At 41.6% G+C, this 26,252-nt stretch overlaps 1 protein-coding gene across 1 annotated transcript in view; it reads right to left on the reverse strand.

Annotated features, from left to right (window-relative positions):
* Positions 1 to 26,252, reverse strand: part of AGBL1 (AGBL carboxypeptidase 1) — a 520,708-nt gene that overhangs the window by 393,940 nt on the left and 100,516 nt on the right. The window contains 10 exon segments of the mRNA XM_007194366.3: positions 241 to 385; positions 8,481 to 8,568; positions 10,155 to 10,303; positions 12,279 to 12,365; positions 12,597 to 12,680; positions 14,209 to 14,789; positions 15,837 to 15,953; positions 21,360 to 21,424; positions 21,932 to 21,934; positions 22,391 to 22,556. Coding sequence (XP_007194428.2) covers positions 241 to 385; positions 8,481 to 8,568; positions 10,155 to 10,303; positions 12,279 to 12,365; positions 12,597 to 12,680; positions 14,209 to 14,789; positions 15,837 to 15,953; positions 21,360 to 21,424; positions 21,932 to 21,934; positions 22,391 to 22,556 — 1,485 coding nt within the window.

Genomic DNA, 26,252 nt, shown 5'->3' on the forward strand with positions numbered 1-26,252 from the left:
ACGAAGAGCACTAGATGCCACTGGGGCCTCCAGAATGTCACTGGTCATGACCTCAGCCTCGAACTCTGTCCAAGGAAGGAAAAGGGACAAATAGAAAGCCACCAAGTTAGTGACAACAAACCCTGGCTCCTTGGAAGGCTGAAGTCCCCACCAGGATGACAGGGTCTCCTGAATGTTTCCAGGAAAACCTCAAAGAGCCCCTTCAGTTGGGCCACCATAAGAGTGTAGAGAGGAAGTTACCATGAGGGTGGTGTAGGTGTAGGGATAGTGGTAGGCCAGGTAGCAGACATCCTCGGCATGCGGGAAGGTGACGGCAAAGGTGAGGGTGTAATAGCACTTCCCAGACTCTGCCCCTGTGATGGTTGCGCTCTGGCGATAATGATTCCTACAAGAGAAAGGAGAAGAGAAGAGAATGAGGGAAATGTGGGGAAAACAGTCATTTAGGGTTCGAGATGCCATAAACCTTTAGCGTTATATACTGGCAAGACGTCCTTCACTTGAAACACTTGGTGAGCAAAATTTAGAAAACGGAGAAATAGAGAAGTGAGCTTACTGCCAGGTCATGAGCCCAAATCAGCAACATCTAGGCTAATCCATCTGTCTCCTAATTGTGGCATCTATGCCATAGGCCTTTCCTTGCTGTGTCTGAAAATGAAGGCTATGGAGTCACTGAACTAGAAAACAGAGGAAAATGTGAATAATTCTGTTCTTCCTGGGATTTTATTATAGACATATATTTTATTACCCAAATCTGGGTTCCTCAACCCCTGCCTCTCTCCAGATAACACAAAGTCCAGCTTCTCCTTTCCTTTCTGCCTGCCAGATGATTTATTAGCAATCACTACTCTATACAGAGTTCCAACTCAACACAATGTATGTTATCTTGTTATCACTGTAACAACCCATTGTGTGGATGAAAAAACAAAAGCTTAGAAAAATCCATTTGTCAAAGGTCAAAAGGCTAGTAAGTGGCCAATACAGGACTCAAACCCAGATCTGCCTGCAAGGTCTTTGTTCTTTCCACTACACAAAACTTTCTTCCCAAAGGAAAACGTTTGTCACCCCAAATGTGGTTCAGCTTCTTACAGCTTGAGAATGCACATTTTCCTTTGTCAAAGGTGAAGAACCAATGTTGACACTTCAGAGAACAGTATCAAAGTAATTTGCACCCAGAAGTACATTCCAAGCAATATTTTCCCCATACGCTGCCAGTTAACGCTCCCTCCTTGCCTCTTGATGCTGAGACAGCTGTGCAGGCTTTCCTGAGAAATGTTATCATCAAGGCTGCATTATAATGCAAAATACACCGGGACACCAAAAGATGTAATTCCACCTTTGAACATTTACAACGCTGGCTTTCTTGTCCATTGTGCTTTGGGGTTTCATTGGGGGAAAGGGTGGGGAGAGGGAAGAAACAGCAGATAATTATTCTGTGCATTCTTGCAAATATAAAAAATATGGATTATTCTTTTCTGCCTTTTTGCTATCTTCATGACACCTCCCACCAAAGCAAAAAAAGATCAAGTGAGCAAGAAAGGAAGAAATAGAAAATCTACCGTCTGGTTTTGTGGTTTTTTCAATATTCATAAAACTAAGAATGGGAGTAAGGGAAATTGGTAGTTCCACAGACTATGACCTATCAGGCTATACACTTCTTTTGCATCAGCTTCTGCCAACATGGCACCCTGGATCCTTGGTCATCCTAGGGAAAGAAGGAAATCCCCAACGATGTACCAGCTTTTCAGCATCCTATTAATAGGACCCATATCCTTTGTGACTACAGGACTAGAAACTTCAAAAAGGCAACTTTTTTTTTTGTTTTTCCTTGACCGCACTGCTCTGCATGCAGGATATTAGTTCCCTGACCAGGGACTGAACCTGCGCCCGCTTCAGTGGAAGCAGAGTCTTAACCACTGGATCACCAGGGAAGTCCCCAAAAAGGCATCTTTACCCATGGTGCCGTCTGGATCTTGCTACCTAATTGAGTCTATTTTCTCCAGATTTCCCCAAAGTTCCATAATTTCTCCAGAGCTAAGGCTCTCATTATTAGCAAGTATGTAAAGAAGCAGATGGTAACTCAGAAAGCGTGCAAACCACATATGCTCTACCTTTATTCACTCTGATTTCAAGGCTCCACTGCAAGCACACATTCAGTTTACACCTAGCTGAACCTAGTCAATTACACCTCTCTTCTAAGTGAAATGAGCCAGTCAACATTTTGACAACCAATCAGAATGTGGAATAGAGCTTCACATGCATGAGTGTGAAAACACACACACCACACATATATATTCATGAAGGTAAAGGCAGGTGGAAACATACATCTAGTGCCTTGCCATCCCCAAGTTTTTCACCTACATGCAATGGAGACAGAGCCTGCATCTTTCCTCAAGATTAATAAGATGCCCCCGAGGCCAGTGGGGGTGGTCTCATCTGACATGAGCCTTGCTTGTTTTTAGGCTTCCCACTGTACTAAGTACACTGAAGTCACATCACAGGCACATTCATCCTAAGCAAATTCTATGCTACCCCACCAGCCACCAGAGAGAACAAGAGAGAGAGTAAAAATAAGAATATGAAATTCCCATCCCTAGGCTCTTTCCACCATTCAAACCAAAACTGGACTCCAGGCAGGGAATAGCTACAGTGAAATGGAGAGAGAAATAAGATAGAATAATTTTTAGCTTTTGAGCTTCTGTGGGCCAAGGTTCTAGTGATGTAAGGAGAGTTTAGAATGGTAGTTTGGGCTATAAAATCTACCTCCTCACCGTCCCAACACACACACACACACACACACACACACACACACACACACACACACACACACACCTGTTGTACACACACCCTTGCTGTAGCTTCATGGGCAAGATTGTCGTGGGCAAGACTAAAAGTTCCCCACTAATAATCCAGCCCTCTTCAGGATGGTTGCTGATGGCTGGAATTTAAGAAAAATGAAAATCACCTCATTTAGGATGAGTTTCAGCTAAAGGAGATTCATTTGCAACCCTAATCCAGGGTCTACGCTGTAGGTGAAACTAAAGCAAACGTCAGGCTTCCCCACTGTAGTCTCCTGGGGGCTGCATTGTAGTAGGAGAGTCCCGGAGGTGACTCCACCTCTAGCAAAGCTTTCCTCTTCAGAAACCTTTAAACTTTCCCAAGATCACCTTCTTCAAAGTGAAGTGTTCCATAAATCTCCAAAGTGAAACACTTGACTTGCTACAATTAGATCTGTCCATGATAAAGTGAGATCCTATCAAGTTCTTTTTGTTTTCCCAATTATGATATGAACATACTGAGGGATGTTTGCAAGGCAGTAACATTCATCCTTTATATTTCAAATGGTTCCCATGTTCTTCCTTTGTATGGAAATGCTTTCCTTCTTCCTCATTTAGCCAACTCTTCTTCCTCCTTCAAGACTCAACACAAGTGTTTCCCCTTTCAGGAAGCCTTCCCCAGTATCCGCCCTTTTACATAATTCTTATCACATTGTGCCTCTCCCTCACTGCCCATGCTTTATGGCAGGGATTATGCTTATTTGCCTGTGTATCTTCAAGCTTGGCATAGTACCTGGACTTAGCATCTGTTCAACTAAGGCCTGTAGAATAAATGGACCTAAGACTCTAGAAGGAATGATTAGAATACTTGGCATATCTTATCTCTAATCCTAATTATATCCTTTCAAGGTATTATTATGCACACTCTACAGACTGGGAAAATTGAGATGTTAAGTGTCTTGAGGAAGACAGCAAGCGCAATAAACAGGATTCAACCCTAGGTGTGGGCTTACCCCCAAAACAAGATTTTTTTTCATTTTATCACCTGTCTCATAAGAATGGATAAAAGGACAAGAGGTCTTTTGGTTTAATTCAGCAAATAAGAATTTGAAGTTTTGGTTTTCATAAATCAGGGATACCTATAAACCTGAAGTCTAAAATAACAGAAGGAATGTAAAATAATCCAGATGAGAGCTAGTAAGAAAATTATTCATACCACTATGATTCTTCATGTCACTGGTATTTGATGCCACTAAAAAGCTTTTACTAATTACTAGTAATTGCTAACATTCACTGAACATTCACTATGCACCAGACACTGTTGTAAGATTTCCATGTGCTTTATCTCATTTCACTTCATCCTCAGCACAGATTTATCAAGTAGATACCATTATTATCCCCTTTTACTGATGAGGAATCTGAAGTTGAGAGAGGCTGGAATAATTTGCCCCAAGGTCACATCATTAATGAGTGGTAAAAGTTTCACTCCAGAAACTTTCTCTCCTTGATCTGTTCTTCTAGGTGGAGAAGAAGCCTGGTGAAAATCAAGTGTGCTCTCAAATATGCCAGATCCTAGATGCATGTTGGGTCAAGGATGATATGGATAGATCAGCCATTCATTCCACAGTTAAAAGGCTCCCCTTTGCTTTTCCATTCCCTGAACAATTTATCCTCGGAAGGGTCTGCACTTTTAAAATCATAAAGCTTTCAATGAAGCAAGGAGCAAAGTACACAAATGCATGGTTATGGACTCAGTCTTCTTCCATTTGTACGTTAAAATATGCTGAGAAGTCATTTTATAAAATTTTATCTTTGGGAAGTTTTTTTATTCTGTGTGTGCGTGAAAGAAGCAAATGCCAAGATAGAGAGTGAATTCGATAACCTTATAATGACGATGGCTCTGTTTAACATGGGAGCATCATTTCACTTAACAGAATCTAATAAGGCAGGGGAGTCAAGTCACCAGGCTGCCCTGTGTCTGCAGAGTTTCTAATATTCTGTATAGCACCAAATCTCTCTCCTGAGATCCCTGGGAAGGATGCATGATGGCAGAGCTCTTGTATGACATTCATCTTCATGAGTGAACTGTTCCATCTCCTCTCACGAGCAGAGATAAATGTCAGAAGAGATCGGCTGTTATGTATTACATGGCCACTCTGAGCATGCAGCTTCCCTCCCTCTGCCCTTCAGCACCAAAATTACTTTAGACCAGAGCTGGGAGAAAATTCAAAAAGGTGTGAGGCTGTGTACATTAGAGGGAGAAGCAGACCGCATGGAAGTAAATAAAGCAGAAACTAAAACAGTCCTTGCTTACTTTTACAAGAGGCATGGAAAAATAAGTCTGCCCATTTCTGTTCTTCCCTCTGGAGGATCCCTTTTGATTTTCTGGCTTAGGGATCTGCCAGGTGGGTGGGCGAGGGGGTGGGATGGGGGGGAGGAGGTACCCCAAGGGAGGGGCAAGAAGGTCAGATCTACTGAACACAGGGAGAAGATATTAGAATTTCTCTTTAAATTTATTATGATCTAATAAGGAAGAAAGAAAGTTGTCTAAGGTTTAATATGGGGATGGACAACGCTGCCCTTATGCTGTCCAAGTCAAGCTGCTATGATGAATAATTATAAAACAAGCTAGATTACATTATAGCAGTCTTATCCATTCTTCTCTGTTGTTTTCCAGGGCTGGAATATGAAAAATACATTATATTTTATATCTATGGTTTTCATATGTCAGGTAGTTTAGTATCGATTGCTGTACAGTAGGCTTCCTGAGGGAGGGATGAGAGTAGCTTACCATCTCTCTCATTCTTTAGATTTTAGCTTCTGGCAAGGTATTTAAACTTGCAGAAGCCTTCTCTAGTGGATTTACAGATTATATTATCTAAATTAAACTAAACCCTGCAATATAGATAATTAGTTTTTTCTAAATTCTGCTTGGAATTCAGAGATTGATAATAATATTACATTTTAAACAAAAATGACTGAGAAAATGGATGATAATATTACATTTTAAACAAAAATGACCGAGAAAATGAAAGAATTGATATGGCCTACCTCCTATCTTAATATTAGCTCTTTCTCAAGAATTCTTATTTGTGTAAAAATTATCTAATTAGATCGGAGAAGTTAACCACAATTTTTCAAAATTAGCCAAAAGGCAATTTACAACTATATTTTTCATGGTAAACCTTAAGGGTATAGGATGCCCCAAGTTACCAATAGTAAAAAATATATATAACAATTTTACATTTAAAATTTAAAGATTTAAATTTAAAATTATTTTTTTCATCTTTTCCCCATGACTTAAACCTCTAAACTTTCTGCATGTTTTCTAGTATGCATAATATGTTTGTATAGTAAGGCATGTATAATTGATTTTTTAAAATTATGAACAATTCTATATTAAAAGTACATGGATTAGTATATCTTATCAAAATAGTTTGGAGATCACTTTCTAAGTGATGATGTTCGGACCCACAAAGCAGTCAGCCCACCTCCTTAACTGATCACTGCTTCTATCACTTTTTGAAGGAAATGGATATCCCATTCTTTCTGAGTACTCTTTTCTTTCACCCTCCCATAGATATACTCAGGTACTATGGTTCTCTCCACAATAAGCACCCTGGCACCCCCTTTAGAACATGGTACTAAATATAAGAATGTAATAGAAATAAGACTTCTGAGTTCCTGATGACATACTGGAGACAAAGAAATAGGAGGTAAATTTCTCCCAAATTAATACATTAGAGAGCATAAAATCAGGGATGAAGCCAAAAAATCTTCAAAAGCAGATCAACTCAAAGATTGTGATGGGTAAAAGAGAGAAATAAATACATTGTATAATCTAAGGCATTCTATGGTAGGGAAAGGCACTCTGATTTGCGGTTGAATAGAGATACACATAATCTATCTATCCTGTTGTTAGATCACATTATTGGAAATATGTTAACACAGTGCGGTGAATTGGTGTAAAACAAACTATGTTATAATGTAGCAATCTTATCCATTCATCTCTGTTGTATTCATGGCTGGAAGATGAAAAATGAATTACATTACACATTCACGGTTTTCATGTTACCCCTCTGTTACTCTTTAATCACATAACAACTGTCTTGTTAATGAATCTAAAAGCTATTAACATTAACATTGGCATTCTTTAGGCCAAGGCTCTGCTTTGGGATGTTTGATTTCTTCCTTTTCCTCTTGGCAGATTCTAAATCCCCTTAAGCCCACGCCTTATCCCCCACCTCCAAGGAAGCAGCCTCCAGGGAGAGCTATTCCCCCCCTCCCCCAGAGGATGCTGAATGTTAGGTTTGTCCAATCTCTTACTAATCTCCAGATCCAAGCCCACTGCAAGCTGGGTCTTTCATGTTTATTTAGAATTACTATTTCTCGAGGACACTAAAAGTTATTCTTGACACATCAAAGTCCAAATTTATGCTTCCATTATTTTCCCCTACAGCTGTGGCCCCTATCACCTTGAGATGATTTTAGTCTCAATCTCTTTGGACCATAAGAGGATCCTGAGAGTCTGTAGATAGGTGGGTCAGAAAGTCATTGCTATGGAAAACCAACAACATTGTATGGCTTTGCTATTGTTCTGAAGAATATAATGAAAATACTACCCAGGTCCATGTTCTAATACATCCAAGACTAAAGACTGCTGACTCTTTCATTACAAACTGTTAGCCCATCTCTGTCTGTGCTTTATAGACTATCCTTACTTCTATGGTGATGATTGACCTTGTGCCTGATAGAGCAACAAGATTCTTGACCTTCCTATCTGTCAATGCTCCTGTCCTTAACAGTCTCAAAAGCCAAGAGGCATAAGCATTTTTACTCTTTCTTTTTGATATTTGCAACTATCCTGAACTCAAGAATGCCTGAGAATATTTTTAGGGGCCTCCTGTAATCTCAGAAAGAGATATAAATTACTTTATCCAAGAAAATAAGTACTAGCCTATCAGTTTTTTATAAGAAACCAGCAACAAGCTAATAATTAGCTACATAGTTTCTACCTGTCCACACTCTCTATCCTTTTATTTGTCTTATGAATTTGTATTTTATTTTCTATCAAAGGAAAATGCACAAATAATCAATTCATGGGTCTGGAATGCATGCATGTATTTTATCAAAATATATGGATAATTCAAATTTCATTACAACTTTACAGGATAAATTGATGAAAGTGGCTACTGATCAAGAGTTGAAGATGAATTCTGAAAATACCTTTCTCTTCTATTTTTTCCAAAATTTATCTTTCTGTGGAGGAACAGTTACTTAAGTATATTTCTCACATATTCATGTTTGTCTGCTTCGGAAAACTGAAGCATGGGATGGATAAGAATAAGTTAGAATATCTCACACTTTTTGTTCACTGGGACCAATGGAAACAGGAAAAGAACTGAAGCTTGATGCACTAATCATAGGTTGAGTCTATATAATAATATCCAACAATAAGGTCTAAAGGTTTTAAGGTGTTTAAATAAGAATAGATGACTTTTCAGAACATCAAAAGATATTTCTTGAGGTCTACTGTGGGTGCCATTTAACATGTTTAGACTTCTGAAGGACAGAGCGTTTGCCATTGGAAGAGTGACAAGTACAGCAGACAAGCACAGATTGCTCAGGTTTATAAGATTAACATGGAGAAGCAGGAAATTGAGAGAGAACAAAAGAGCAAAGGAAGCTAACAACACTCTAACTTACTTGTAATAACAGATTTCATAGCCTGTCCGTACCCAGGCAGGTCTGCCAAGAAGAGCCTCCTTCACAGAATACAGAGTTGGCTGCATCCCTACACAAAATAAAGGCAGGATTAATCCATTAGGTGGGGGGGGGGGGAATAGAAAAGGAGAGCTGTGGTAGGTTGAATAATGGCCCTCAAAGGTACCCAGGTTTAATCCATGGAAGCTGTATATTAACGTTATATGACAAAAGGGACTTTGTAGATATGATTAAATTAAGTATCTTGAGATGGGGAGATTATCCTGGTGGGCCCTAAATTCAATCACACATGTCTTTCCAAGAGGGAGGTAGAGAGAGGTTTGACTACAGAGGAAAAGCAATGTGGCCAAAGCAGAGAGATTTGAAGATGATATGCAGCTGACTTTGCAGATGGAAGAAAGGGCCATGAGCCAAGGAATGTGAGGAACATACCTCTAAATGCTGGAAAAGGAAAGGAAACTAATAATCCCCTAGAATGTCCAGAGGAAGCATGGCCTTTCCAACACCTTGACTTAAGACCAGTGAAACTGATTTGGGACTTGTGGACTCCAGAACTGTAAGAGAATACATTTGTCTTCTTGGAAGCCACAAAATGTGTGACAATTTGTTACAGCCACTGCATCAAGTGAATACAAGAGTCAAGGCTTACCTTTTCTCTTTCTATACCAGCAAGAGTCTATTTAATCAGTACAAAATCGAGGTAATGTCCCATGCTCGGACCTGGAGCTACGGGGAATATTTTTTCCTTACTCAGAGCCACTAATACATTAGTATGTGAACAATAACACGCAGAATTTCCCATTTCTAGAAACATTCAAAATAAATATGGGCTACTAGTCAGTCATTGTCCCTCAAACGTCTCCTCTAAAATTGCCACAGGTATTCAGGAGAATTTTTTTTTTTTTTTTTTTTTTAAATTTTTGGCTGTGTTGGGTCCTCGGTTCGTGCGAGGGCTTTCTCCAGTTGCGGCAAGCGGGGGCCACTCTTCATCGCGGTGCGGGGACCGCTCTTCATCGCGGTGCGCGGGCCTTTCTCTATCGCGGCCCCTCCCGTTGCGGGGCACAGGCTCCAGACACGCAGGCTCAGCAATTGTGGCTCACGGGCCCAGCTGCTCCGCGGCATGTGGGATCTTCCCAGACCAGGGCTCGAACCCGTGTCCCCTGCATTAGCAGGCAGACTCTCAACCACTGCGCCACCAGGGAAGCCCTATTCAGGAGAATTTAAACTTTCTCCAGAGTTTTCTGAGAGTGTAAATCAGTGTTGTCCAATGGAATTGTGCCGTTTGCCTGTCTGTGACAAATATCAACAGATCAATACATTTGCTCCTATGGGATTTAGGAGGTGGAGAGAAGGAATAAATGAGAAGGCTCACTGGCCTCAAAAAGTTCAAGGTGGGGCAAGGGAGGCAGGAAGTGGTGGAAAGTTATGTGAGGTATTAACATTTCATAGCAGAGGGAGAGTTTCAAGCTTCCCCTTCCATAGTAGCAATTTACCATAGGTTGGCGGCCGTCTTGCCATACCTGGCAACCAAAACATGTCAGCCCAACTTCAAACCCTTTGCAACCCAAGCAGGGCTTCTGATAATAATTCAAGCACTCAAAAGTGACATCATTTTTGGTGTTATTGAGAAAGTCTCTATTTCCCAAGAGCTCATACCGTAATTGAACTGGCTGTTGGCCTTCTCACAGTTGATAATGTTGAAGCGATAAGGGACCGCATCCCTCATACCGCTCACCTTGAAGTAGAACCACTGCTGGTGTTGCGTGCTATTCACATCAGCATTGATCAGTAAGTCGTACTCCAACCTGCAAAGTCAGAAGCAAGATCAGAGGGTTAAAAGCCTTTAAGAGAACTTCCAACACTGAGAAATCTACACATCTCAGGTTCTGGATGACAGATGTAAGATCCAGGATCTTGGCTGGCTGGTAAGTTATAGTTGTCATCCTTATCTCACAATATTGGACAGAGGCTTTAGAAATTTAAGGAGGGGGGAGCAGTGTCCTGGTATTAGAAGAGTCAGTTATACAATTATAGCCTATCTTTTTATTAAATGGTAATGAAGTTTCTGTCCAGCTGGAAAAATGCAAGTGTGCTATATTCCAGAGAAAATGTGGTCACATCTGATTGGATATGCCATTACTATTTGATGTTAGACATAACTTTGGGGCATCAGTCTCCTCAAATGAAAAATAGAAATAGTGTCTAGGGACTTTCCTGGTGGCACAGTGGTTAAGAATCCGCCTGCCAATGCAGGGGACATGGGTTCGAGCCCTGGTCGGGGAAGATCCCACATGCCGCAGAACAACTAAGACCATACGCCACAACTACTGAGCCTGCGTGCCACAACTACTCAAGCCCGTGCGCCTAGAGCCCATGCACCACAACAAAGAGAAGCCACCGCAATGAGAAGCCCTCACACTGAAATGAAGTGTAGCCCCTGCTGGCCGCAACTAGAGAGAGCCCGCACACAGCAACAAAGACCCAACACAGCCGTAAATAAATAAATAAATTAATAAATTAAAAAAAAAAGAAATAGTGCCTAAACTTGCAGTACTGTTTGTAAAGATTAAGTAGTATAATATATGTAAATCCCCAGCAAGGCAACAAACATGAATTAGACTAGCAATGAAAGATTTGTCTGTTTGTTTTTTCCCTTTTTAACTGATTTAGTTTACATGAAGTAAAGTACACAGATCTTAAATGTACAGCTCAATGAGTTTAAGCAAATTCATCTGGATACACCTGTGTGACAACTCCCTGGATCAATATGTAGAACAGTTCTGGCACTCCAGAAAGTCCTCATGTGTCCCCACCCAATCACTATGTCTCCAAAAAATTACTTTTTCAAGCTTGAGCAACAGAATTAGCAATGAAGCTTTGACTTAAACATTATCATCAGGATATTTTATTTTCAAAAATATTCTTATCCCAACCCCTTGGCATGCTCTTTGAGTTGCTCTTCTAGAAAGGGCAATGGTTTTGCCCTGATTCATTCATACTCTCCTACTCTGGCCCTCTGATTAAATCGCAGTGTATAGTGAGATCTGTGGAAGGGGAGAGATTTGTTGAAGCCATAGCAGAGCAGATGGTGTCCCACCTCTCCCATCATCACTATAAGCAACACACTCTAACCACTGAACCCACCATACAATGAATGAAGCTATAGGTGGCACTATAGGGACACTCATGAGAACAATTCCAGGAAGTCTATGACCCTCAAATTGTCTGCTATGCCCACAATGCTCTCTCCAAAAAGTGATCATAAAAAATCCTTGCCTGTAAGTAGGTTTGTTTTCTGTCTTTTGACTCTGTCACCCAGACCACAACTGATGAGTTTAGGATTCTACACTCTGGCCAAAGGCAGATATAAAGAGAAAGACCTGAGTAAGGCCAGGAGCTTAGGCACATCCTGGACTGCTCATTGTCTCACTAGGAGATTCCTAATTAGGTCTTCCCTCCTGGATCCTTGGAACATGATAAAGGAAGAGAGTAAATAATAAAAGGAGGAGCTGTAGGAAGAAGAAGCTGAGATAGCAGACAAGAAAGAGAAGGAGGCTGAGGAGGAATCTTAACATGCCTGCCTTTCCCTTCTCCATCCCAAACAGCTCCACTTGTATTTGTTATATGTTGGGCTTTCATGAAATATTTCATGTACCAAAAAAAATTACTTACCACTCATCACGTCCCAAAAAGGGAAAACTTCGAAAATGTTTCCTTGGGGGGGATACAAAACAGGGCTGAGCCATAGTGAGTATGGCCCCTGCAGCTTTCCTTACTTACTCACGCACTTGGATAGCTTTGCGAAGATTTCCAGACTCAAACTTGGAGAAGAACCGTAAGCAGTCAGAAGTGGTGTCTTGCAAAGGCCTGTAATGAAATAGAGAAGCTTTGAACATGGAACTTATTGCTATTCTTGGGCACAGTTTAACATTTCTTAGAGATAAGCTTTCTCTTACAGATCTTTAACCCGAATTTTCACTGTGTTGATTTTAGGAGAAGGAATGGATTACTAACTTAAAATATTCTTATGTTCATGCCATTAAAAGGATATTCTATACTCCCACCCCCATCATTCCACTGATGTTCAAGACCACCTACCAAGGCTCATCTAGACTGAAGACAACTTTATTTATAATATCGCTTGGCTGGATGAGCCTCCGGACATCCTCAAATATTTTGATCCTGGAAAGGAAAATTGGAAACATTTTAAGGGTTGGCCCTCACTCCTTACCCCATTCATCCTATGGTCATGTGGGAAGGGCCTTGGGACTCATCAGAGAATTATGAAAGAAAAATGTAATAATGCTCCAACCTTGAGCTGAATGAGTACAAAAACCACGGCCCCTCCTTCCTTTTCTTCTTTATCAAAAAATAAAACTACATACACTGAGCAGTAGGAATGTAGGAAGCAGTGATGCCAGGTTTTAGTTTTAGGAGGATTCTCTACTCAAAGGAGAGTTTTGTCAAGAGCATTTGGGCTGAGGGACTTTGAAGCCTCTGGTTGTGTGAATACGAGGGCCCTCTGCACTAAAACAGTTTTGAAGGAGACATTAGGATTGCTGATGGTCTGGGAGGTTCCAATAAGCCTTTGAATTCTTGTGTCATTTATAGTCCTTGGTTCTGTTTGTTCCAGAAGACTATGGTCAATCTTCTCTCTGAGAAACACCAATATCTGGGAGATTTAAGTAAGAGGGAGGGAGGATACCTAAGGGATATTTCAGATTCCCTCCTTGAATTTCCGATCCAGGTCTCTGGGGCAGGGAGGGGTAGAAGAGGGAGGGAAGGTCAAAATGAGGCCTAGACTCAGGGGGAAGATGTCCTGTCCAGTGGGGAGCTGTTGCTGGGCCAGCCCCTGTGGTGTGTCTCTCAGGAACTTGAGCATGGAGATAAGGTCAGAGGGGTGAGGTCAGAGATGTCAGCCAGGAGACCAAGTGGGAGCAGTTCTTGGGATCCACCATCAATTTGCTGATGAACTTGCTAATAAGTTAAGAAAACTTACTGCTATGCACACTTTGCTCCACAGACTTAGTGTATGCATACTTAGTATATTTTCTGGGAAAATAGTTTTCTCCTTGAGTTTAGTAATTTTCTTTTTAATCTCGCTATGCCTATCCAAAGGCAAAGCTCCGTTTCATGCATCCTGGGAATAATCCATCACACAAAGTTTCTTCCCTGCAGGATGCATTTTTTTTTCCTTACAATCCTCAGTGATGCAGCAAAACTATTCCCCAAGCCAAATCAGGTTCTACAAGGTTGGGACTGTGGGATGGAGGTCCACCACCTCCTCTCATTAACAAGAGATCAGATTCCAGTTTGCAGTGAATGAGAAAAGTGATCCCAAATAATCCATACTTGTTTTTTCCTGAGAACCTTCCCTTAAGGAATGATCCCAGTATTTGGAGAAACTGGATAATCTTTACCTTTTGTAGGGTTTTGCAATGGATACGGGGTAAGGGGTTGCATTAGAATCATCTAAGAAATTCTTTTTGTGGAAACACATGTCTACCACCACCCTACCCTTGGCTCTGAAATGTCCTAGTAGGGAGGCAAGATTGTATATTTGGCAAACATTTCCTTAAGGATTTTAACATGCTCCTGACTAATGCTCACTTTCCTGAAGATAACAGAATTATCTGTACAAACCATTCCACCTACAAAAATACTAGAGAAGAAAAAATATATATAGCTCCCAAGTTAGTAGCACCATCACCTTTGGACTCCACATTTACGTTCCAACATGGACTGGGCAGAGAGAGGTGGACAATGTCCCCAGAAATCAGGAAATGCCATCATTGTGAAGTCAGACACAGATCTGGTTCTTCTAGCTTTGGCCATATAAAGATAGGGGTCATGGAAGGCGATATGCGTCGGATGTGTCTGCAGGAGCTTATCTATTAATTCAGCAGTTTCTCTAGGTCTAGTGGAATTGGAAAAGGAGGCACTTATCCTTGGGCAGGAAATTGCATCTATGTCCCAAGCATCCTCTTTGAAAGACGCCTGAATGTCTGAGATTTCACTTCCAGAAGAACCTATCCCAAGACCATTGGATTGTGCATTTCGGTATGGGTTAATTCCAGGTCCTTTTTTGGAGGTTAGATGTATGTTGGACCTCCCCATCTTCACTCTGCTCAGAAGGGAGGTCTGGACAGGGACTTCTCTTTCTTGTCCCCAGGAGATTTGGTCCTTATTCAAGCAAAGCCCTTTTGGGGAGGCAGCAGTCAGAATGTGGTGGTGATTGGCATACTGAGTCTCGTCATAGTTCAAACCATCTCCAGGTTTGGACTCCAGTTCCTTCAGGTTAAAAGTGGAAAAGAATATGTCAGTGTTTCTTTCCAAGTAGAGAATACAATCTGATCCCTGCCCTCACTCTCTGGGCACAGAGCTAAGCATAAATCCTGTGCACTGGAAAACTTTTTCCAAGGCCAGTCAAGGAAAGACTAAGCTTCAAGAGTCAAAGAAATGGCAGAATCCTAGAAACGCACACTTGGAAGGGGCATTTGGTGGGGCTAGTATGAGTCTATGCAGTACATGAATGCCTCCTACAACACTCCCAATCATTTACAGTCTGGTTGAACGACTCATTTACAGAAGCTTCCCTGTATCCCAAGGTGGTTCCTTCTATTTGAGGATCATTCTGATTGTTTAAGAAAAATTCTTTTTTACTCTGAATTAAAATTTCCTTCCCTGAAACTTTTACCCACTCATGCCCTTCTGCTTTCTAGAGTGAAATACAATATGTCAACTCCCTTCTATAAGTGACTTAGCTTGTACCCTTAGATATGGCCAAATTCATGGTTTATTAAGAATCATAAGAAAATAATGGAGGTCCAAAAGCAGGTCTAAATTTTGGTGGGAGAACAGCAGAAGAAGCAGCAGCAACCAACCACTGGATTAACATGACCAGGTATAAGGTGCTTGATTTGTTTCTGCTAACAAAGAAACGCTAGAATCAGGCTGGTCACCTTCAGAAAGCCATCTCATACAACCATCCCACTCTCACAAGAGAACGATTAAATCACCATGAATTTTCACTTGCTTTCCCAGGACGTGAGAGTAGGGCACCTTGCCCACCAGACAACAGGCAGCAATGTGAACCTTCATCCTACTTCCTTCCGATGTGATGGGTGTCAGATTGTATTGATAGGACCCTTGAACACATCCTATCTCTGCCACCTTCTCACATTTTTGTTTAGCCTTTTACTTCCCTCTCAGAAAGATCCCAGAAGCAGACTGCTAAAGATGAGCAATGCTTTCCATCTGGAAACCAGTTTGGATTCCCAGGGTCTGCAAAGAACCCATTAGCATCACCGAGGAGTAGAACCACGGCATACATTCTACCTCAAAACTGCAGGTAAGCTCAAGACACATCGCCTTGTATTGCATCAGTTCCTCTTCAGGTCGATCAAGACCAGGTTTGGAGCTCAGCTTGTTCACATCTGTTTCCAAGTCATCATCCTACAATGGCACATTCAAAAAATATGTTACAATCAGGAGAGCCATCCTGAGAAATATCGAGACAAGCTACAGATGTGACTTTTCAGAATCCTGGGACACGGTTTCCTTGCCTCCAAGTTATAGTGCTAGCCTAGTCAAGGATAATTTAATATGTAAGGTTGTATTTTTTAAATACAAAGAAAGATTATAATTTTTCTCAGTGTTCATGTTAGTATTTATCAGCCTTCATCATAAATAATTTATGTAAAATGAGATGAACTATGTAAACAATGAAGCACAATACCAAAGAATTGTTTTTATCTCATCACCACTGTCTTTGACATAACTGTAATTGTCGTACCTATTCATCTATCTACCTATTTAGGTCACTCTTTTCACAAACGTTTAATGAGCACCTACTATGAGTGGGCACTCTCCTAGGTACTAAAGACTCATTGATAATTGAACAGACCAAGGTCCATGATTCCATAGAACTTGCCTTCTAGTGAGAAAAGGAAGACAGTAAGAAAGCAAACAAATGAGCAAAGTAACTTCGAACAGTGATAAATGTCATGGGAAGAATGAGAGGTCGTGAAGTGATTGTGAGTGAGGCTGGGGTACAAAGAAGCTAAGGAGGTCACATTTTAACAATAACGGCCAACAAGGCAAAGAGTTGGGGAAAAAAATTACTAACAGAAAAAGAAAAAAAAAAGCAACTTAAATTTGCTTACAGAAAGAAGGTGGCTGAATATATACACTCATATACAAGAATTTATATATATAACTGAATCACTGTTGTATAGCAGAAATTAACACATTATAAATCAATTATACTTCAATAAAATAAATTTTTAAAATTTTTTTTAAAAATAGAAAGAAAGTGGCTGGGGCATAAAGAATAAGAGGAAGACTGTAGGAGTCAAGATTCCAGAAGCAGGTATGATGCTTTGCCTTCCAGGCTCTGGGGAGGAGGTCATAACCTCCTACTATACCTTTATCCCTTTGTACATTTAAAAGTTCACCGAGTCACCACCAGCCTTTTCTTCATTGGGCTGAATAATACCAGACCTTTTATTTCTTCTTCTGGATCATCATTTCATAATAGTTTAACAGTGATGGTGACTCTCCTCCAAACACTTCTGTATTTTTCAAAGGTTATAGAATGTTATAGAGAAAGGACATAGTTCAATTTCTTCATCTTTCTGTGCCTCTCTTAGATCAAGTTTCCCTAATAAAATAGGGGGGGGGGGAATCCACCCTATATTTTAGGAATCTATTTTTTTAGTTAAGGAAAAACCTGATAGTCCTGAAAGCCTGGCTTATTCTTCCTGAAATCAAATAGATGTGGAAAATAAATGTTATATTCCTGGGCTTCCCTGTTGGCGCAGTGGTTAAGAAACCACCTGCCAATGCAGGGAACATGGGTTCGAGCCCTGGTCCAGGAATATCCCACATGCCAAGGAACAACAAAGTCCGTGCGCCACGACTACTGAGCCTGTGCTCTAGAGCCTGTGAGCCACAACTACTGAAGCCCGCGCACCTAGAACCTGTGCTCCCCAACAAGAGAAGCCACCACAATGAGAAGCCCGTGCACTGCAACGAAGAGTAGCCCCCGCTCGCCGCAACTAGAGAAAGCCCGCACACAACAATGAAGACACAACGCAGCCAAAAAAATAAATAAATAAGAGGGTTAACATAAATTTTTTTTAAATCATTAAAAAAAATGTTATATTCCTGATTCAGGGGATAAGGTGCAATATTCCATCCATCTTCTGCAATTTTCCTCCAAGCTTTAAATTAAAAGAAATATAGATCCCATGAGGTTGCTATAATGATATTTTCAGATACAGCGCACACCAACCCCCAATTCCTTAGCCTGGTTTTGGAGATCCCAACACTTATCCTTTCCAGCTTCATCTGTCAGATCTTCCTTCCTTCCACCATCTCTGCTACAGCCTCAGCCATGCCCCAAGGTGGCACCAATAGAAATGCAACCTGGCAGGCATTGAGAAACATCTCCCCACCAGCAAGTAAGGTTGGTACGTCTGGAAAGAGGAGCATCAGGTAACCCATGAGCTTCAGCCTATCTAGGTGACCTACTCAGCCTTAGAGCAGGTGTTAGCAAACTATAGCCCACTGCTTGTTTTTGTAAATAAAGTTTTATCGGATAACAGTCATGCCCATTCATTTATATATTGTCTGTGATGGCTTTCTCGGTATAACAGCAAAGTGGAGTACTTTTAACAGAGACCATCTCTGGTCCTGAAAGCTTAAATCTTGGCCTCTGAATCTCCAGGTACTCAAGCAGGTTGTCAACTACTTCTGTATTTTGTAAATACCCTTTATATTTATCTAGGAGTGGACCAGCTTCTCTGTCCTCACAGCAACCCAGAGAAGCTTCATCATTTAGGATTTTGGTACCCATCTAACCCAGATAACTCCCTCCCTCCTCAGGTTCGACCCTTCCAATATTGACTTTTCCCAGCCTTAGATTTGAGTTCAACATCCTTTTGAAGGTGCCAATTCAAACTCTGGCAGAGACAATCCCCAAGTTTACTAGACTGAATTCTTTGAAGATAAAAACTATGTCTTATTTGCTTTTGTATCATATTAACATCCCTAAGAACTTAGCATGCTGTCTCACATATGGATCATATCCAAGAAAATACCTGAAATAAATAAAAAGTTTAATAGGAGGAAAGGAGGGAAGAAAGGAAGGACGAGCTTGAATTCACCCTTTCTGTCCTCCTCTTCTTCAGAGTCTGTCCAAACCTAAGGTTTGTGTTCATTAAGAAAAAAAAAAACAAACATGGCCAACTTCTAGTCTATATTCGTTGTAAGTTTCTCTTTCCTTATGATGACATTCACAGTTTTCAATCAAAGAACAGCACCCAACTATACTCTCTCAAGACCCTTTACAGATTTAAGTTCCTTTTAATCATTCTTTCTAAGAGGCTTCTCCCAATTGTTAACTAAGATTTTCAAAGGAAAAGGCCACAAGTTAAAGGCCTGCATCCATTCTCTGACCAGAAATAAATACTCTTGGCTTCTTGCCCACATAACTTGCAGCAAATGCTGCTGGGTTCTCCAGGGGAAAACCAGTTTGCTAGGGCCCCGGTTCCCTGACTCCTGCTATACCCCAGAATCAAGCCCTTACTCTGATGTTCCTCTGTTTCTCTATAATGCATGCTCGCACACTTACTTCTCACCTTCTTCTCAGCTCGAAGGCTCTTGATGAATTATTTCCAGGCCCTCACTTATTTGTCTTATGCTTCCGTCCCAGCTGGATTTATTTATTTGCTTAGATTCCACTCCACCCCAACCCACCATCATCTGCAGAGTGGGGGTAAGGAGATGGTCTGAAAGCTCTCCCTCAACCCCATGCTGTGTGAAGTCGAGCATCAGCCTGCAGCTTGTCCCTCCACATCAGATACAAGAGGTGACTGATGCTACGCATTAAACATTCAGTTATCAAAGAGCCAGCAAGAGCGGTGGGAAAGTGGCATTGATGAATGACTGTAGCAGCACAGTATTATTCAAATAATTCAGCAAGTTCTCCATAGGCCTGCATCGGCAAGTCACAGCAAAGAGCCAATTTGCTACTGATGACTTCAGAAATTATTCTATTTATCAACAAAACCCTGAGCACACCAGAATAGCAACAGCAGCCTTAACCTAGAGACCTGGCTAAGAGGTAGTCCCTCTATGTCTGCTACTACCATTAGCAAGGTGAGTGATTATTATGACAGAGAACGCAAAAAGTCTCTTCCTCCCTAGGCAGATGTGTAGATGGAACGGTATGTAAAAAGAAAGGAAGAGGGAGGGGGAGAGGAGGATGGATGGATGGATAGTAGATAGATAAATAGACAAGTAGATAGATAGATAGATAGATAGATAGATAGATAGATAGATAGACAGACAGATTTTTTAATCCAGATTTCATCTCCAGGAATGTCATAAAAGGTAGCATTTACTTCTCAGTCTTATTTTGCAGATGTCAAAACTAAGGAACTATAACTTGAAGGGACTTGTCCAAGTTGATGTCCACCAACAGAGATGGAGACAGAATTATAACTCATAGATAAATTATCATTATTCTAGAGCAGTGGTTCTTAACCACAGGGTGATTTTTGCCCCACAGGGATATTTGTCAAGTCCTAGAGACAGTTTTGATTCATGACTGGGGGACAAAGGGGTGGATGTCACCAGCATCTTGTGGATTGAGGTCAGGAGTGCTGCTAAACAACGTATAATGCACAGGACAACCCCCCATGACAAATAATTATCCAGCCAAAATGCCAAGGCTTAGAAACCTTTTTCTAGAAATGCTGTCAGTAAACTATGCCCCACTGTCTGCTTTTGTGGAACACGGTCATGCCCTATTGTTTATACATTGTCTATGGTTGCTTTTGTGCTACACCAGCAAAGTTGAGTCGTTGTAACAGAAACTGTATGGTCCACAAAGCGTAGAGTAATGATTATCTGACCTTTCATAGAAAGTTGGCTGACCTCCATTCTATAGCATAGGTTATTATTGATAGAGACCAAAAGGCACCACTTCCTTGCTGGCCAGGATATGCACCATACAACCCAAAGGAGCAAAGTTCACATAGACTCCAAGGTAAATGCAATTGTACAACGCAGTGGTTCTGTGCATAGATTGGGTAGATACGAAGAGTGACTTAGAAAGATAGTGGAGATCTACTAGAAAAAGGTTCCTAGGAAATCTTTCCATGGTCTCTTTGCCTGAATATACTTCACATTCATTAAATACACCAACCCTAAATGTCTACCTCAGGCTTATCCTGATGGAATATTAGTGTCTTGATAATAGATAGCCTCTGACTTGACGATGGGATTGTACCGGGCCTACCAAGACAAAAATGACAACTTGGAAATCAGTAACAGTAGCCATCATTTAGTGAGCATCAGTATCTGCCAGGCCTTAAAGTAGAAACGCAAAAGTCCATCCTTAAAATTTACCCTGGGCGGGACTTCCCTGGTGGCACAGTGGTTAAGAATCTGCCTGCCAATGCAGGGGACACAGTCCAGGAAGATCCCACATGCCGTGGAGCAACTAAGCCCATGCACCACAACTACTGAGCCTGCACTCTAGAGCCCGCGAGCCACAACTACTGAGCCCGCATGCCACAATTACTGAAGCTCGCGTGCCTAGAGCCCGTGCTCCACAACAAGAGAAGCCACCGCAATGAGAAGCCCACGCACTGCAATGAAGAGTAGCCCCCACTCACTGCAACTAGAGAAAGCCCGCGGGCAGCAACAAAGACCCAAAGCAACCAAAAATAAATAAATAAAATTTCTAAAAAAAAAAATTTACCCTGGGCTTAGCTGAACATAGAAAGGGACATTTTCCTTTGTAGAATTATGAATGTAGAGATCATTAGAAGCAAGGGCTAGTGTACCTACTTCCTCTTTCACATCTTCAGAATCTGAGTCTTTGTCCTCTTCTTCCTCGCCATCATCTTCAAAATCTGAGTGGGGGGAAAAAAAAAAAAGAACATGTGAAATGGATGAGGCTTCCCATTTGCCTTGGACTGAGATTCTCGCCACCCAATGGTTAGTACTTCTCACAAGTAAGGGACCATTATTAAGTGTACAGGATCCCAACACACGCTTACACTTATTGGATGTGTAAATCATGTGCACATAGGCACGTGAGAGCACTATATCATGACATCTAAACTGCTGTCCCACAATGAATGCAAAATGAGTGCAGAATAAAATGACACATGAATACCATTCTGGTTTCCTTCACCCAGTGTGGAAGTATTTATGCAACTATTGCCAGAGTTTAGTGATCACATACATGCCAAAGCTGTTGTAATGTAGACAGCACTTTGATTGATTCCCTAATTTTAATACGAAGGAACTGATTTAAAACAAAAGTCCACAGAAAGCACCCAGTGTCATTGTGACAAGATGATGCCTATGGAAAATCTGTTCCCTGGAAGGAGGACAAGGTTGAAAAGCACTAGTACCTTCTGACAACAAAATCTTCTCGGAGATTGGATAATCATACTTTCAAGTATTCTAAAATGACTTGCATGGGGTGGCAAAACAGCAAAAGTTTGATTTCAATTTCATCCTTAGGGCAAATTAATTCTAGAACCAGTCTGTATGGTGGAGGGACTCCATCATGGGATTACAAATAGATTTTTAAAAATCAGCTGAGATGACTATACAGGCATTCCATAGCTACCAGGCAAAGTGCCAACAGTTAATAATTAAGGACAAAATTAATAAGCTTGGTATTATGAAAAACTAGCATTTTCATACATGTCTCTAATTACTTGTTAGATAATCACAGTTGATCTGTTAAAAAAATTGATTCTACTTTCATCCACATTCCTCTGAAGTATTATCCAAATGCAAAAATTCACCATAAAGCTCATAACTATGAGCAAAATAAGTACAGAAGAACTACCCACATACTTTACCTTCTGTTAGAACATGTGGAGGTTCAGAGGTGATGTTCCCAGGGACTGGGAAGGAATAAGCACTGCTGGTTGTGACCAAGGGAAGTGGACTCTTAGGGTAGCATTGCCTCAGGATCTGAAGCACAAGCGAGATGACAGGTTCCAGACTTTTGTCATCCAGGCAGTTCTGAACAAAGAGAAGATCATATCAGACACTGACATCTTGTGCGGAGTCCCTTTGCTATAATGTTATTTCAAGTAATGGATTACACGCAGCGTAAATGGACAGTAAATATCCTTAATGTAGAACATCTAATCTGAACATTCTAATGTAGAATTTTGTCTAACACAGGATCTGCTTTGGTCCAATGTGTAATCTGCATTTTTATTTCTCTTTTACAGCTAATATATTATTGGAATGAATTTAGTCTGAAAATAGACTTAAAAGACTTTCAAGGGATGCTGCACCTAAGGTAAAACATTGTCCAGAATAGCTGAGGGAAGAGGAGATAATGGCATCTTCCTTCAACCATCCATGTGTCGTTGTGAATTATTGTCTAAATTAGAGAATGAGTAGCTGAATTGATAGAAGTCTTACTTTTCTCTTTCAGCTATGATCTGAAGAGAAAAATATCAAGGAAAAAGATAAAATATGAAATCAGAAGAAAGACTAAGAGAATCCCAAGTACCTAAATTAAATAACATGCTTCTTCTCAAAGCCCACAGTGGTGATCTCTCTTGGTATCTACACAAAGCAAAGAAAAATTGGGTTTGCAGATGTAACATTTTGATACTGATGGAACATGACAAGACCCTTCTTTTCAGACACTGTGAAAAATGTAAGAACAAGTTTACTAAATTGAGAGACAGAGAGTTGGGAGTAGTCAGTATCTCTTTGGCAAAAATATGGCCATTTTCTGCAGTCTTTTAGTAAGTGTTTTGTCTATTGACTTGATACAGAAAGTTGACTAATGTAAGCCTCCAGTTTGGTAATTCCTAAGGGGTTTCCACTAAGCTCTAAGGCCAATAAGTCATAGTAGGAGATATGGTGGATGCTTAGAACATGCCACAGGGCAGTGACTGTCTACAATGATGCCATGCATGGTACCTCCAGGCCCACATTATGGGTGGCTCCACAGGAAAGAACATGGAGGAAAAACATTTAATAAAATTTAAGCCATGGATTCAAGCTACCCAAATGACTCCAAAGTAAAAACAAAAAAAGTAAGCCAACTTTCAAAACAGAAATTTCTTAATAAAATCAACAATGCTATTTCCGAGGAGGAGATTCAAGATGGCGGAAGAGTAAGAAGTGGAGATCACCTTCCTCCCCACAAATACACCAGAAATACATCTATATGTGGAACAAGTCCTACAGAACACCTACTGAACGCTGGCAGAAGACCTCAGACCTCCCAAAAGGCAAGAAACTCCCCACATACCTGGGTAGGGTAAAAGAAAAAAGAAAACAAAAGAATAGGGATGGGACCTGCACCAGTGGGAGGGAGCTGTGAAGGAGGAAAGGTTTCCACACACTAGGAAGCCCCTTCGCGGGCAGAGACTGCGGGGGGCGGAGGGGGGAAGCTTCGGAGCCACGGAGGAGAGCGCAGCCACAGGGGTGCGGAGGGCAAAGCAGAGAGATTCCCGCACAGAGGCTCGGCGCCGAGCAGCACTCACCAGCCTGAGAGGCTCGTCTGCTCACCCGCCGGGGCGGGCGGGGCTGGGAGCTGAGGCTCGGGCTTCGGTCGGATGGCAGGGAGAGGACTGGGGTTTGCGGCGTGAACAGAGCCTGAAGGGGCTAGTGCGCCACAGCTAGCCAGGAGGGAGTCCGGGAAAAGGTCTGGAGCTGCTGAAGAGTCAAGAGACTTTTTCTTCCCTCTTTGTTTCCTGGTGCGCGAGGAGAGGGGATTAAGAGCACCGCCTAATCGACCTCCAGAGACGGGCTCAAGCCACGGCTATCAGCGAGGACACAAGAGACGGGCATGAGACGCTAAGGTTGCTGCTGCCGCCACCGAGAAGCCTGTGTGCGAGCACAGCTCACTCTCCACACCGCCCCTCCCGGTAGCCTGTGAAGCACGCCACGGCCAGGCTCCCGTGATCCAGGGACAACTTCCCCGGGAGAACGCACGGCGCGCCTCAGGCTGCTGCAACGTCACGCTGGCCTCTGCTGCCGCAGGCGCCCCCCGCCTCCTCCGTACGCCTCCCTCCCCCCGGCCTGAGTGAGCCAGAGCCCCCTAATCAGCTGCTCCTTTAACCCCGTCCTGTGTGAGCGAAGAACAGACGCCCTCAGGCGACCTACACGCAGAGGCAGGGCTAAATCCAAAGCTGAACCCTGGGAGCTGTGGGAACAAAGAAGAGAAAGGAAATTTCTCCCAGAAGCCTCAGGAGCAGCGGATTAAAGCTCCACAATCAACTTGATGTACCCTGCATCTCTGGAATACCTGAATACACAACAAATCATCCCAAATTGAGGCGGTGGACTTTGGGAGCAATGATATATATATATATATATATATATTTTTACTTTTTCTATTTTTGTGAGTGTGTATGTGTATGCTTCTGTGGGTGATTTTGTCTGTATAGCTTTGTTTTTACCATTTGTCCTAGGGTTCTGTCTGTCCGTTTTTTGGGGTGTGTGTGTGGGGGTTTTTTTTAGTATACTTTTTAGTGCTTCTTATCATTGGTGGATTTGTTTTTTGCTTTGGTTGCTCTCTTCTTTCTTTCTTTCTCTTTCTCCCTTTTATTCTGAGCCATGTGGATGACAGAGTCTTGGTGCTCCGGCCAGGTGTCAGGCCTGTGCCTCCGAGGAAGGAGAGCTGAGTTCAGGACATTGGTCCACCAAAGACCTCCCAGCTCCATGTAATATCAAACGGCAAAAATCTGCAAGAGATCTCCACCTCAACGCCAAGACCCAGCTCCACTCAATGGCCAGCAAGCTACAGTGCTGTACACCCTATGCCAAACAACTAGCAAGACAGGAACACAACGCCACTCCCTAACACCACACACACAAATAAACTCAAAATGGATTAAAGACCTAAATGTAAGGTCAGACACTATCAAACTCTTAGAGGAAAACATAGGCAGAACACTCTATGACATAAATCACAGCAAGATCCTTTTGACCCACCCCCTAGAAAAGTGGAAATAAAAACAAAAACAAATGGGACCTAATGAAACTTAAAAGATTTTGCACAGCAAAGGAAACCATAAACAAGACGAAAAGACAGTCCTCAGAATGGGAGAAAATATTTGCAAATGAAGCAACTGACAAAGGATCAATCTCCAAAATTTACAAGCAGCTCATGCAGCTCAATATCAAAAAAACAAACAACCCAATCCAAAAATGGGCAGGAGACCTAAAGAGACATTTCTCCAAAGAAGATGTACAGATTGCCAAAAAACACGTGAAAAAATGCTCAACATCATTAATCATTAGAGAAATGCAAGTCAAAACTACAATGAGATATCACCTCACTCCTGTCAGAACGGCCATCATCAAATAATCTACAAACAATAAATGCTGGAGAGGGTGTGGAGAAAAGGGAACACTCTTGCACTGTTGGTGGGAATGTAAATTGATACAGCCACTATGGAGAACAGTGTGGAGGTTCCTTAAAAAACTAAAAATAGAATTACCATATGACCCAGCAATCCCACTACTGGGCATATACCCTGAGAAAACCATAATTCAAAAAGAGTCATATACCACAATGTTCGTTGCAGCTCTATTTACAATAGCCAGGACATGGAAGCAACCTAAGTGTCCAGCGACCGATGAATGGATAAAGAAGATGTAGCACATATATACAATGGAATATTACTCAGCCATAAAAAGAAAGAAATTGAGTTATTTGTAGTGAGGTGGATGGACCTAGAGTCT

The sequence above is a fragment of the Balaenoptera acutorostrata genome, chromosome 3, assembly GCF_949987535.1.
Source record: "Balaenoptera acutorostrata chromosome 3, mBalAcu1.1, whole genome shotgun sequence".
NCBI classification, from domain to species: Eukaryota; Metazoa; Chordata; class Mammalia; order Artiodactyla; family Balaenopteridae; genus Balaenoptera; species Balaenoptera acutorostrata.